Source organism: Dendrobates tinctorius, unplaced genomic scaffold (assembly GCF_039654945.1).
Source record: "Dendrobates tinctorius isolate UK_male_01 unplaced genomic scaffold, ASM3965494v1 ptg000232l, whole genome shotgun sequence".
Taxonomy (NCBI): Eukaryota; Metazoa; Chordata; class Amphibia; order Anura; family Dendrobatidae; genus Dendrobates; species Dendrobates tinctorius.
In genome coordinates this window covers 2445217-2459804 of record NW_027361899.1, presented here as the reverse complement: position 1 = coordinate 2459804, position 14588 = coordinate 2445217, and the positions used below count along the sequence as shown (strand labels likewise).

General features: G+C 53.5%; 1 protein-coding gene across 2 annotated transcripts in view; it reads right to left on the bottom strand.

Annotated features, from left to right (window-relative positions):
* Positions 1–3760, bottom strand: part of RNF8 (ring finger protein 8) — an 80599-nt gene extending 76839 nt beyond the window's left edge. For both annotated transcript variants that reach the window (XM_073556251.1, XM_073556252.1), the window contains exons 1-2: positions 3487–3760; positions 648–776 (exon numbers count right to left, since the gene is read on the bottom strand). In XM_073556251.1, the coding sequence (XP_073412352.1) occupies positions 648–776; positions 3487–3600 (243 nt within the window). In that variant the 5' untranslated portion in view covers positions 3601–3760. The remainder of the gene's footprint in view (positions 1–647; positions 777–3486) is intronic.
* Positions 3761–14588: the final 10828 nt, after the last annotated feature.

Sequence of the window (14588 nt, the reverse complement as noted above, 5' to 3'; positions counted from 1 at the left end):
AGAGAACAGGATGTGAAGGTAGACGAGCTGTCAGGGCAGGCGCTGTGCGCAGCGCTGATTCTAGAGGAGGTCTCCTAATAAAACTATCCAGGTAAAGACCCCCAATAACAGTCTCAACAGAATATACTGACATGTGGCGCCATCTAGTGTCACACATCGACCAAGTACTAACGTGTGAAGCATCTACAGAAATCCAGAAAAGCTCATTGATGTATTTAATAAAAGTATATTTGTTATTCATTCTGCAGTTATTTGTGTTTCGGTGGATCCCCGTCGGTGGATCCCTCCGATGCTTCATGTTTTAGCTTCTCTATATACTTGTATACAAGCCTGTCATTATAGGCCTTAATTCACTGACATACAGCGCCATCTTGTGTCACACTGTGATAAAGACATCCTCGACTGTGTACATCATATAGTGAATGCTACAGATCGGCAAAGCCCTGGGTGCTGTTCTACGGCTGCCCCCACCTTCTTGTAGAACCCCCCTCTACCTTTGCCTTTTTGGTTGGGGGTTGAGAGGGGTAGGGAGGGACCTTTCTACTGATGTTCGCCCCTCCAGAGACGCCCACTTTCCCATCTCCTGTGCCATGGCAGGGATTGTCCTCTACATCATGCTGCTCCTGCTATCGGGTTGTCACACTTACATTGTTGTCTGTGATGGTCCAGTGCCCCTCCGCATTCTGCCTGAGGAAGCAGTGTGTGCGGGAGATCATAAGGGGGCACATGGTGGAGCTCAGCTGATACATCACACCGTATCCCCTCCCCAAGGAAACCTGAAGGAAAGATGGAAGAGCATTAGTGACGCGGCCTCCCGTAGAGACGAGAGAACCCCAAATGTGAACTTCACCATGACTTAAGGGCTAATGACAATATAGGTAGTCGGGAAATCAGTGGGGGCGGCAGGTACTGCGTACATCATAAAGGGGGGGTGCAGACAGGCACCGAATACAGGGTGAAGAGTAAAACATGGGGACATAAGGCAGCAATGGGAGGAAGAAGACATCGGTCAACGACGGAACAAGGGGGGGGAGACGCCGGTCAGCGACGGAACATTTGGATATTTTGGGAGTATTTTATTATATATGGGGGCTCTTATGTACACATGGCAACCCCTCCTGTCAGCTGTGTATTGGGGGACCCCTCCTGTCAGCTGTGTATTGGGGGCCCCTCCTGTCAGCTGTGTATTGGGGGGCCCCTCCTGTCAGCTGTGTATTGGGGGGGCCCCTCCTGTCAGCTGTGTATTGGGGGGGCCCCACCTGTCAGCTGTGTATTGGGGGGGCCCCACCTGTCAGCTGTGTATTGGGGGGGCCCCACCTGTCAGCTGTGTATTGGGGGGGCCCCACCTGTCAGCTGTGTATTGGGGGCCCCCACCTGTCAGGTGTGTATTGGGGGCCCCCACCTGTCAGGTGTGTATTGGGGGGCCCCTCCTGTCAGGTGTGGGTATATCAGGGACCCCTCCTGTCAGGTGTGTATTGGGACCCCCTCCTGTCAGGTGTGGGTATATCAGGGACCCCACCTGTCAGGTGTGTATTGGGGGTCCCCTCCTGTCAGGTGTGGGTATATCAGGGACCCCACCTGTCAGGTGTGTATTGGGGGGCCCCTCCTGTCAGGAGTGGGTATATCAGGGACCCTACCTGTCAGGTGTGTATTGTGGGCCCCTCCTGTCAGGTGTGGGTATATCATAGGCCCCTCCTGTCAGGTGTGTATTGTGGGCCCCTCCTGTCAGGTGTGGGTATATCAGGGGCCCCTCCTGTCAGGTGTGTATCGGGGGGCCCCCTCCTGTCAGGTGTGCATTGGAGGGCCCCTCCTGTCAGCTGTGCATTGGAGGGCCCCTCCTGTCAGCTGTGCATTGGAGGGCCCCTCCTGTCAGCTGTGCATTGGAGGGCCCCTCCTGTCAGCTGTGCATTGGAGGGCCCCAAGTGTCAGGTGTGTATTGGAGGGCCCCACCTGTCAGGTGTGTATTGGAGGGCCCCACCTGTCAGGTGTGTATTGGAGGGCCCCTCCTGTCAGCTGTGCATTGGGGGGCCCCTCCTGTCAGCTGTGTATTGGGGGGCCCCTACTGTCAGCTGTGTATTGGGGGGCCCCTCCTGCCAGCTGTGTATATCGGGGGCCCCTCCTGCCAGCTGTGTATATCGGGGGCCCCTCCTGCCAGCTGTGTATATCGGGGGCCCATCCTGCCAGCTGTGTATATCGGGGGCCCCTCCTGCCAGCTGTGTATATCGGGGGCCCCTCCTGTCAGCTGTGTATATCGGGGGCCCCTCCTGTCAGCTGTGTATATCGGGGGCCCCTCCTGTCAGCTGTGTATATCGGGGGCCCCTCCTGTCAGCTGTGTATATCGGGGGCCCCTCCTGTCAGCTGTGTATATCGGGGGCCCCTCCTGTCAGCTGTGTATATCGGGGGCCCCTCCTGTCAGCTGTGTATATCGGGGGCCCCTCCTGTCAGCTGTGTATATCGGGGGCCCCTCCTGTCAGCTGTGTATATCGGGGGCCCCTCCTGTCAGCTGTGTATATCGGGGGCCCCTCCTGTCAGCTGTGTATATCGGGGGCCCCTCCTGTCAGCTGTGTATATCGGGGGCCCCTCCTGTCAGCTGTGTATATCGGGGGCCCCTCCTGTCAGCTGTGTATATCGGGGGCCCCTCCTGTCAGCTGTGTATATCGGGGGCCCCTCCTGTCAGCTGTGTATATCGGGGGCCCCTCCTGTCAGCTGTGTATATCGGGGGCCCCTCCTGCCAGCTGTGTATATCGGGGGCCCCTCCTGCCAGCTGTGTATATCGGGGGCCCCTCCTGCCAGCTGTGTATATCGGGGGCCCCTCCTGCCAGCTGTGTATATCGGGGGCCCCTCCTGCCAGCTGTGTATATCGGGGGCCCCTCCTGCCAGCTGTGTATATCGGGGGCCCCTCCTGCCAGCTGTGTATATCGGGGGCCCCTCCTGCCAGCTGTGTATATCGGGGGCCCCTCCTGTCAGCTGTGTATATCGGGGGCCCCTCCTGTCAGCTGTGTATATCGGGGGCCCCTCCTGTCAGCTGTGTATATCGGGGGCCCCTCCTGTCAGCTGTGTATATCGGGGGCCCCTCCTGTCAGCTGTGTATATCGGGGGCCCCTCCTGTCAGCTGTGTATATCGGGGGCCCCTCCTGTCAGCTGTGTATATCGGGGGCCCCTCCTGTCAGCTGTGTATATCGGGGGCCCCTCCTGTCAGCTGTGTATATCGGGGGCCCCTCCTGTCAGCTGTGTATATCGGGGGCCCCTCCTGTCAGCTGTGTATATCGGGGGCCCCTCCTGTCAGCTGTGTATATCGGGGGCCCCTCCTGTCAGCTGTGTATATCGGGGGCCCCTCCTGCCAGCTGTGTATATCGGGGGCCCCTCCTGTCAGCTGTGTATATCGGGGGCCCCTCCTGTCAGCTGTGTATATCGGGGGCCCCTCCTGTCAGCTGTATATCGGGGGCCCCTCCTGTCAGCTGTATATCGGGGCCGCCATCTCCTCACCTCTTCCCCCTCAGGCAGCAGTAACACGTCTCGGTTTTCTCCCAGTCTCCGCAGACACCAGCACATGCCGACGCCACCGTCCTCGTCGTTGCTCACAGCCTCGGTCTCCGTCATTTTCCCGCCGCTCACCCGCAGCCTTCAGTGCGAGAAACGACACCGGAGCAACCGACGGTCAGGGCACAACAATCACCCGCCGAGCGGCAACGTCATCAAGCGCCGACAACCAAACACTGAGGCGCCCGACCAATCAGCAACCGAGCTAGGCCGAGGCAGAGCCAGACGTCAGCAGCTGAATGCCGAGCGTGCCGGTACCCATGGCAACGGAAAAACGGCGGGAAACTATGGAAACTGCTGATAAATCCGGTGATGCGGCAGCGCCGTCCGTATTCCTCACAGACGCGGCTCTCCTAGCTGCCGGCAGCACCGCGGGCTGGTCCAGTGTTAACCCTTTCCTGCTGTGCGGCTTTTGTTGGTTCTTTCCTTCCGTTTTCGGTCTTGTTCCCAGGCCGGACATTGCGGCGAGCTGTAACGTTACCGTAAACTGTCCCGGTATATGGCTTATGTCTTTGCACCGTGTTGGTCAGTAGACAGGATAATATTGCGCTGCGTCCTTCGTGGTTGATTCCGAGGCGACCTGAGGCCGCGGTTCGGGGCTCGGACTCCGCAGCGTCGGGGCCGTTACCGTGAACGGTTCGGGGGCAGAATCGACGTTTTCATCGTTATTGTTTTGTGGCGTCAGCTGAAATCAGCGACTCTGTCACCAATGGTTCTGTACGTTAATTATATGTTTAGAGCACATTAATTCCAAGTCTGTACACGAGGAGGTGACATCCAGGACACAAATATCACAGTGACAGCCGGCACAGAGGCGAGACCGCCCGGCACAGAGAAGAGATCATCCGGCCCAGATGGGAGACCCACCCCGGCACAGAGAAGAGATCATCCGGCACAGATGGGAGACCCACCCCGGCACAGAGGAGAGACCGCCCGGCCCAGAGAGGAGACCCACCCCGGCACAGAGGAGAGACCGCCCGGCCCAGAGAGGAGACCCACCCCGGCACAGAGGAGAGACCGCCCGGCCCAGAGAGGAGACCCACCCCGGCACAGAGGGGAGACCCACCCCGGCACAGAGGGGAGACCCACCCCGGCACAGAGGGGAGACCCACCCCGACACAGAGGGGAGACCCACCCCGGCACAGAGGAGAGACCGCCCGGCCCAGAGAGGAGACCCACCCCGGCACAGAGGGGAGACCCACCCCGACACAGAGGGGAGACCCACCCCGGCACAGAGGAGAGACCGCCCGGCCCAGAGAGGAGACCCACCCCGGCACAGAGGGGAGACCGCCCGGCACAGAGAAGAGATCGTCCGGCACAGAGGCGAGACTGCCCGGCACAGAGAAGAGATCGTCCGGCACAGAGGGGAGACCCACCCCGGCACAGAGAGGAGACCCACCCCGGCACAGAGGAGAGACCGCCCGGCCCAGAGAGGAGACCCACCCCGGCCCAGAGAGGAGACCCACCCCGGCCCAGAGAGGAGACCCACCCCGGCCCAGAGAGGAGACCCACCCCGGCACAGAGAGGAGAGACCGCCCGGCACAGGGAGGAGACCCACCCCGGCACAGAGGAGAGACCCACCCCGGCACAGAGAGGAGACCCACCCCGGCACAGAGAGGAGACCCACCCCGGCACAGAGAGGAGACCCACCCCGGCACAGAGAGGAGACCCACCCCGGCACGGAGGGGAGACCCACCCCGGCACAGAGGGGAGACCCACCCCGGCACAGAGGGGAGACCCACCCCGGCACAGAGGGGAGACCCACCCCGGCACAGAGGGGAGACCCACCCCGGCACAGAGGGGAGACCGCCTGCCACAGAAAGGAGACACCCAGCACAGAGAGTGACCGCCCTGCACAGAGGGGAGACCTCCCAGCACAAAGGGGAGACCCGGAGACCACCCGGCACACAGAGGGGAGACCGCCCGGCACACAAAGGGGAGACCCACCCCGGCACAGAGGGGAGACCCCCGGCACAAGGGAGACCGCCCGGCTCAGAGAGGAGACCGCCCGGCACAGAGGGGAGACCCACCGTGGCACAGAGGGGAGACCCACCGCGGCACAGAGAGGAGATCGCCCTGGCGTAGAGGGGAGACCTCCCGACACAGAGGAGAGATCGCCCAGCACAGGGCGGAGACTGTCTGCCACAGAGAGGAGACCTCCCAGCACAGAGGCATCACCGCCGGGCACAGAGGGGAGACCAACCCCGGCACAGGAAGAAGACCGCCCCCGGCACACAGAGGGGAGACTGCCTGGCACAGAGGGGAGACTCGGAGACTGCCCGGCACAGAGGGGAGATCGCCCGGTACAGAAGAGAGACCCACCAGCACAGAGGGGAGACCCCCGGCACAGAGAGGAGACCCACCCCCAGCACAGAAGGGAAACCACCCGGCCCCCCGGCTTACAGACTACTGGATAATGGGGAAGGGGTAGTCCTTGATCTGAGAGGCAGGTGTCTGCTGTATAACATCGCTCGTGTGCCCGCGCTCTAGGGGACTGTAACGGTATTGAAATTCAGCCCGAGGGCTCTCACATGGTCGGAATTTCGTTCCGATGTGATCTGAGGAAACATCAGATCACGCTTGGACCAGTGTTAGGCTATGTGCACACGTAGCAGAAAATTTCTGCTGAAAAACCTGACTCCCTTCCCAGAAACCACACATTTTTTTCTGCGCGTTTTCCGTGTAGTTTTTGCGCAAAAAATGCGCGGTTTTTATGCGTTTTTTTCCACGCGTTTTCAAGACGCATAGAAATAGCCAGAAACGCGGAAAAATCCACGAAATTAATGAGCATGCTGCGTTTTTACCGCAAAGCGTTTTTTTCGCGGTAAAAAACGTATCTATGCACAGAAAGTGCAAAATGCATAGAAATAATGGGAAGCTTATTTTTAGCGGTTTTATTGGCAAATCCGCTAAAAATACCGCTAAAAAAACGCTGTGTGCACACAGCCTTAGTGTGTGTGGTCGAGCACATGTCAGATATTTTCTTAGGATCAACAGTGTGATCAGAAACTGAACACAAATGCTATAAATAAATAATAATAATAAATGCTGGACTTGTACGTCTCCACCAAAAATGTCCAGGGCACGTGCACTCTGTGCAGCGCCATACTGTGCACATTAATTTTCCATATAAATCCAGATACAATTTGCAGCAGTTCCAGTGTTGATGCGTGTGCCTGGGGCTCCCTATGTAACGCAGGGTTATAATGGCACTGCAGGATTCATAACCATCAGAATATTCGTCATTTAACGCAGAGAAGCCTCGTCTTCTCATGATTTACAGGGCACCTTTCACCAAATGTTTCACGTTGAATTGGACACACGATGTAATAGAGGAATTAGGCCATGTGCACACGATGCAGATATCCAGCGGATCCGCAGCGGATTTTACCACGCAGAAACGTTGCATATCTGCATTGTGATGTACAGTAGCATGTTAGTCAATAGAAAAAAAACGCTGTGCAGACGCTGCGGATTTTTCCGAACGGTTTTCTTGTGGTTCAAAATATGCAGCATGTCACTTCTTTTGTGCGGTTTTCCACCTGCTCCATTCTCCAAATCCGCAGGGGAAAACCGCACAAAAACCGCAAGAAAAAAGGAAGAAATCCGCAGGAAAAATGCAGGTCATTTGACCTGCGGATTTCTTCAATTCTGCGCGGAAAAATCCGCAGGGCAAAAAAGTACGTCTGCACTTAGCTTAAAATGTTGTTTTTTTCATTTTGCATCTGCATTGCGGAGATATTAGCGATCAAAGTATTGGCACCTAATTCGTTAACTCTTGTGAGTCCAAGTGAGCGTTATCAGTTGCTTTTCTCTGGGGCATCTTCTGCCTGTAGTCCAATCATAAGCACCAGCAATGTGCTTATGACACACAGTGCGTCACCCAGCTTTGCACATAGACTTGCCTCTGCACCTAGCATTCACATGGTATGCCTTTCAGCTAACCCCAGCTTACCCCAGTGTTATTTATGACCTTGTTTACTCTGGCTTGATCATATACATCTGGTCCACTCTTAATTGTCTGGCCAAGATGAGCAGAGACCACTCCTCTCTGCTTCACACCTGACTGCACTTAGTTGTACATATATTGCAGAGTACAAGTCTGCATAGACTTCAGTCTGCATTGTGATTGCTATAAGTGTGTCCTAGAAGTGTGAAGATTAATTTAAGAATTAAAACCAGAATTGAACCAGAAGGGAACTGAAGGTAACTGGACACAGTCACTGTAAACAATGTTTCTGTTTGTTTTCACTTTCACCCCAATAATCCTTCACTTTCTGCTAATTCCCCTAATCCCTACTCCTAGTAAGGAACTGTTCATCTCTTCTTCAATCCTCCCCATCCACCTCACCTCCGCCTCAAAACTGTTCCTTAACATACAATCCTCTGTCTCCAAACACAGACAGCCCCCTCATGCCCTCTCCTGCTCCCACCTGCTAACACTTTCTCTGCTCCTTCTCACTGCTGGTGATATCTCTCCAAATCCTGGTCCTCCTCACCACATTCCCACAGTCATTTCTACCTCCCATCCACGCTCTATCACAACCTTCCGTAACCTCTCCAACCTTATACCCATTCACCCAGCCCCCGCTTCCCCAGTCCCACTAACAGGAGCTCTGTGGAACGCTCGCTCTGTCTGCAACAAGCTTTCCTACATCCATGATCTTTTTGTTACTACCAAACTCTCCTTCCTCGCCATCACCGAAACCTGGCTCACCCCTTCTGACACAGCCTCTCCTGCTGCACTTTCGTATGGCGGCTTCCACCTTTCTCACACCCCCCGCCCCAGCAGCAAACATGGTGGAGGAGTTGGTTTTCTCCTGTCACATACCTGCTCCTTCACCCCAATCCCACTGCCACCCTCTGTTACCCTCCCTTCCTTTGAGGTGCACTCTGTGCGCATCTACTCCCCCTCCAACCTCCAACTGGCTGTCATCTACCGCCCCCCAGGGCCAGCCACCACCTTCTTTGACCACTTCACCACCTGGTTACTTCATTTCCTTTCCGCGGACATCCCTACTATCATCATGGGCGACTTCAACATCCCCATTGACACTTCCCTCTCAGCTGCCACTAAACTTCTATCTCTCACTTCCTCCTTCGGCCTCACTCAATGGTCTTCTACAGCCACCCACAAAGATGGCCACACACTGGACCTCATCTTCACCCGCCTCTGCTCCCTATCTAACCTCTCTAACTCACCTCTTCCTCTCTCTGACCACAACCTGCTCACATTCTCTTCCCTCTTCACTCCATGTCTACAATCCCCACCCCACAAACTTTCACACCCTCGCAGGAATCTTAAACACCTTGACCTACACTCATTCTCCGAATCCCTCCTCCCTCTTACAGATATAAGTTCCTTACACAATGCGGATGACGCTGCCGCTCTATATAACACCACAATAGCTGTAGCTTTGGAATCCGCTGCCCCACTTACACATACCAAAACTCGCAAAATCAACAGACAGCCCTGGCACACCAGCCTGACCAAAGAGCTGAGGCGAGCTTCCAGGGCTGCTGAGCGCAGATGGAAAAGATCCCACTCCAACGAGCATTTCATCGCATTCAAACAGTCCCTCACTACTTTCAAGACCACACTCGCCACAGCTAAACAAACCTACTTCTCATCTCTCATATCCTCCCTGTCTCACAACCCTAAACAGTTATTCAACACCTTCAATTCTCTCCTCCGCCCCCCAGCACCTCCTCCCTCCCCACTCATCTCAGCTGAAGACTTTGCCTCATTTTTCAAGCAGAAAATTGATAACATCAGGGACAGTTTTGGTCAACAACCCCCAGAGCCCTTCCTCCCGACTTCCCAGCCCTCCACCTTCAAAACCAACTTCTCCACCATTACAGAAGATCGACTCTCCACTCTACTCTCAAGATCACATCTCACCACCTGTGCACTCGACCCGATCCCATCCCACTTCATCCCAAACCTCACCACAGTCTTCATCCCAACCCTAACCCATCTCTTCAACCTATCACTAACAACTGGTGTTTTCCCCTCAAGCTTTAAACATGCCTCCATCACACCTATCCTCAAAAAGCCCTCTCTTGACCCATCCTCTGTATCTAGCTATCGCCCTATATCACTTCTCCCATACGCCTCCAAGCTACTGGAACAACACGTCTACCTTGAACTGTCCTCCCATCTGTCTTCTTGCTCCCTCTTCGACCGCTTACAATCTGGCTTCCGGTCACACCACTCCACTGAAACTGCCCTTACTAAGGTCACCAATGACCTCTTAACTGCCAAGAGCAAGCGACACTACTCTGTCCTCCTCCTCCTGGACCTGTCGGCTGCCTTTGACACAGTGGACCATTCCCTATTATTACAGACCCTCTCATCCCTCGGCATCACAGACTTGGCCCTCTCCTGGATCTCATCATACCTAACAGACTGGACATTCAGCGTCTCCCACTCACACACCACCTCCTCACCTCGCCCCCTATCTGTCGGAGTCCCACAAGGTTCAGTCCTAGGGCCCCTGCTGTTCTCTATTTACACCTTTGGCCTGGGACAGCTCATAGAATCTCATGGCTTTCAGTATCATCTTTATGCTGATGACACACAGATCTACATCTCTGGACCAGATATCACCTCCCTACTAACCAGAATCCCTCAATGTCTGTCCACTATTTCATCCTTCTTCTCCACTAGATATCTGAAACTCAACATGGACAAAACAGAATTCATCATCTTTCCCCCATCTCACGTGACCCCCCCTACGAACCTATCAATTACAGTAAATGACTGCCCACTCTCCCCAGTCCCACAAGCTCGCTGCCTCGGAGTAATCCTTGATGCTGATCTCTCCTTCAAACCACATATCCAAACCCTTTCCACTTCCTGCCGACTTCAACTCAAAAATATTTCACGCATCCGTTCATTCCTCACCCAAGAATCTGCAAAAACCCTAGTCCATGCCCTCATCATCTCTCGCCTTGACTACTGCAACCTCATGCTCTGCGGCCTCCCCTCAAACACTCTCGCACCCCTCCAATCTATTCTAAACTCTGCTGCCCGACTAATCCACCTGTCCCCCCGCTATTCCCCAGCTTCTCCCCTCTGTCAATCCCTTCACTGGCTCCCAATTGCCCAGAGACTCCATTACAAAACCCTAACCATGACATACAAAGCCATCCACAACTTGTCTCCTCCATACATCTGTGACCTCGTCTCCCGGTACTTTCCTGCACGCAACCTCCGATCCTCACAAGATCTCCTTCTCTACTCCCCTCTTATCTCCTCTTCCCACAATCGCATACAAGATTTCTCTCGCGCATCTCCCCTACTCTGGAACTCTCTACCACAACATATCAGACTCTCACCTACCATCGAAACCTTCAAAAAGAGCCTGAAGACCCACCTCTTCCGACAAGCCTATAACCTGCAGTAACCACCGATCGACCAAACCGCTGCACGACCAGCTCTACCCTCGCCTACTGTATTATCACCCATCCCTTGAAGATTGTGAGCCCTCGCGGGCAGGGTCCTCTCTCCTCCTGTACCAGTTATGACTTGTATTGTTTAAGATTATTGTACTTGTTTTTATGTATACCCCCCTCACATGTAAAGCGCCATGGAATAAATGGCGCTATAACAATAAATAATAATAATAATAATAATAATAATGTGCTAGAGAGAACCCCCACCACCCCTTCCAGCAGGTTTCTTGCTGTACATAACCCCCCTCCACCCCTTCCAGTAGGTTTCTCAGTGTGGTCTGACAGCGTGGGAAAAAGTTCAGAAACTTTCCCACGCTATCAAGCTCCCTTCAGGTTAGCTGGGGACTCTGCGCAGCCTCAGTGATGTCAGCGGTAGTCGATGAGGCTGCGCGGAGTTCCCACCTGACCTGCGGTGAACTGACAGCGTGAGAAAAAGTAGAGAAACTTTCCCACACTAATCAGTTCATCTCTGGTCAGCCGGGGCGCCTGCGAAGACATGAATTCATTCATTCATTTGGCAGTGTTTTACAGAGGGGCTGGTAGCATTAGCACTGGTCCCTGTTGTAAACTAGTTACCCCCTTCTGATTGATTGCAGCGGGGGACCTGACTGAACGGCAGAGAGGTATGTATTTTGTTGTTTTTTTATTTTTTTTTTTTTTACATAACAAGGGTTTTTTTTGGATTGGCAGAATAATAAATTGGACACATGATGTAATAGAGGAAAAAAACGTGTTTTTTGGTGTCACCACAGACAGCGCATCGTGCTTCACACTTCCAGCTTATCTCGGGACTCCTGCCTGGTCCTTTGCCCTGCCGGATCTCCATGTATGGCTTTTTAGCCCTTCCTGTATATTCATTCCGCTGTGGCCTCCCGTTTTCTACTTCCAATTTTGCCTTACGTGAGGTTTGAGAAAGACCCGACAAAGGGTCGAAATGTTACCTCTGGTGTCTTCAATAAACCTTTTTTGCATTGGAAAAGCAAAAAACTCTTGAGTGCAGCTGTTGTCTTTTTACTTGATGATTTTTCTGGACTAAGCTTCAGGTTCAGCTTGCGCCTACCTACAGAGTGCACGCCTTGTCTATACTATTACTGCAGTGCGCAGGCGCCAGGAAAGGTCAGAGAGGTCCAGCGCCTGCACACTGTAGTACTTTGCGTAGAACAGTTCTTTAGAGTAGTCCCATTTTTTATGCTATTTATATGGCATTACTATTGATTTGGAGTATTGAAGAGCTTCTAATATTGCCAGGGATATCTTATAAGTGCTTTGTCACCTCCTTTCATTGGTAGCCATTTACCACAAGGGGGTGGAGCTATGCAAATCTTCCACTTCTTGGTAACATCCTCAGGTGAGCGTTTCTGGTGCTTTGGTCATCGGTGAAGGTTTCCATCCTTTCTCTTCCTCATCAAAGGTCTTTTGTTATCAGAAATCTTCTCTAGAGATTTCTCGATGATCGTTGGTCTCGGATGCTCTTCCTGTAATCTTCAGTGATTCTGGTGCCAATGTCGTCTAGACGGTTTTATATGATGTTTATGGAGCTGATTCCTCCAGGGAAGGACCCATCCAAGGAGTGACTCCTTTCGGAAACCACCATTACCACCATATTAAGTGGCCCTTTAAGTCAATATCCAGCTCTTTATGAGTTTACCTGGCCTTGGTATTTCCCTTGTCATATCTGTAAACTCGTAAAGAGATGGATATTGACTTAAGGGGCCACTTAATATGGTGGTTTCCGAAAGGAGCCACTCCTTGGCTGGGTCCTTCCCTGGAGGAAGATCTGGCTAGTCCCGTGTTTGAGACTCTTAAATGAGGCTCCACGGACTTTATTTGCATATTCGTATTTCCCAGGTAGCAATGCACCTAGGATTTCACTGTGATTGAGCGTCTTTGCCGGCTGCCGCAGTGTTTTCTTTGACTGGTCTCCCTGAGGTCAGTGATTGTTTCGTGATGTTGGTCTACTAGGCATTGCTCCCACCTAGCCAGAATCCTACTCCACACTGATGAGGTGGGGAGTTTCCTGAATACCTTGAGTGTTGTCTCTTGGCCTTCCGGCATCGCCACTTTGGTGGCTTAAGCCGGTCGCTGCTTTTGGGAAATAGCCATGAGGTTTCGGGGAGGAGACCCTTGGAGTTGTGGACGATGGGAGTCTGACTTCAATTCTCTGGGACCAGTGATAGCCGGGTCAAAAATGGATTCAGGATTGACATCGCTGAAGATAAGAAGTTGCATTTTTCTCTGGGATATTTGGTCAACATGGTGTTTTATGACATCCTGAAGATTCGGAAGTCCGATATAATATGCCTGCAGGAGTTTAGGAGAGAAGGCAGGTATGTACTGGTGCTATCTTCTATGGTGGCTTGCCAGAATTTGTTTACTGCCCTGAAAAATGGAGTGGCAAATCCTTTGCTGGAAGGTCTTACCTTTACTGTGCTGTACTCACTTGCAGTTTTCATGCACAACCCTTTTGTTTCCCTGGAGGACATTGCTTTATTTTTGAAAATACATTGCATTTATGTTCAGTACTCCCACAGGGTCCTGAATGGAGAAGGGCTCTGGACTGGGAAGTACACATTTTTTGTGAGATTTGGGATGGATCCCCAAGGCCCGGAGGCATCCATTACCCCCCCTCTTAATTTTTCAATTGGGAAAAATACTGTTTTTTTGTTCTTTCCAGATGCCCCGATGTATTGCAGGAGGTGTAAAAATTTTGGGCATACCCAGGATAGTTGCAAGGAGATGCCAACTTGCAGGAATTGCAATGCTTCTGGCCATATGGCAAAAGACCACAAATCCTGTTATGCGTAAAGCCCCCATTACACACTGTGATATCGCTGTAAAGTCACCGATTTTGTGACGTTGCAGCGATATTGCTAGCGATATCGCTGCATATGATACTTACCTCCGACCGGCTCCCCCGCTGGTTATCGCTGATCGCGCGAGAAGCTGCTGGATCATTTCTCGTCGGTCACTTCCTGCTGGGCTTCCTGTGGCGCCGACGAGCGACGCGTGGAGCCGGGCGGGAGGACGCAGGATCGCCACGTCTGACAGGTAAGTAGCGATCCCTGTCCCCAGAGATGTCGCTGGTGAGATCTGCCTGTGTGGCAGCTCACTAGCGACCACCTAGCGATGCCCCAGCAATCCTGACCGCGTCATATCGCTGGTCGGGATCACTGGTGTATCGCTAGGTGTAACGGTACCCTTAGGCTTGTGGTGAGGAGGGCCATAAGTATCGGGACTGTAAGGCCAGGATCAGTCCTAGGTCTTAAGGCCCTGTCACACTTAGCGATGTACCAGCGATCCCGACCAGCGATATGACGCGGTCAGGATCGCTGGTACATCGCTAAGTGGTCGCTAGTGAGCTGCCACACAGGCAGATCTCACTAGCGACATCGCTGGGGATGGGGGTCGCTACTTACCTGTCACACCAGGCGATCCTGCGTCCTCCCGCCCGGCTCCACGCGCCGCAGGAAGCTGACGACGAGAAACAGTCCTGAACGTTCTCGCGCGATCAGCGATAACCAGCGGGGGAGCTGGTCGTAGGTAAGTATCAGAGACAGCGATATTGCTAGCGATATCGCTTAGTGTGACAG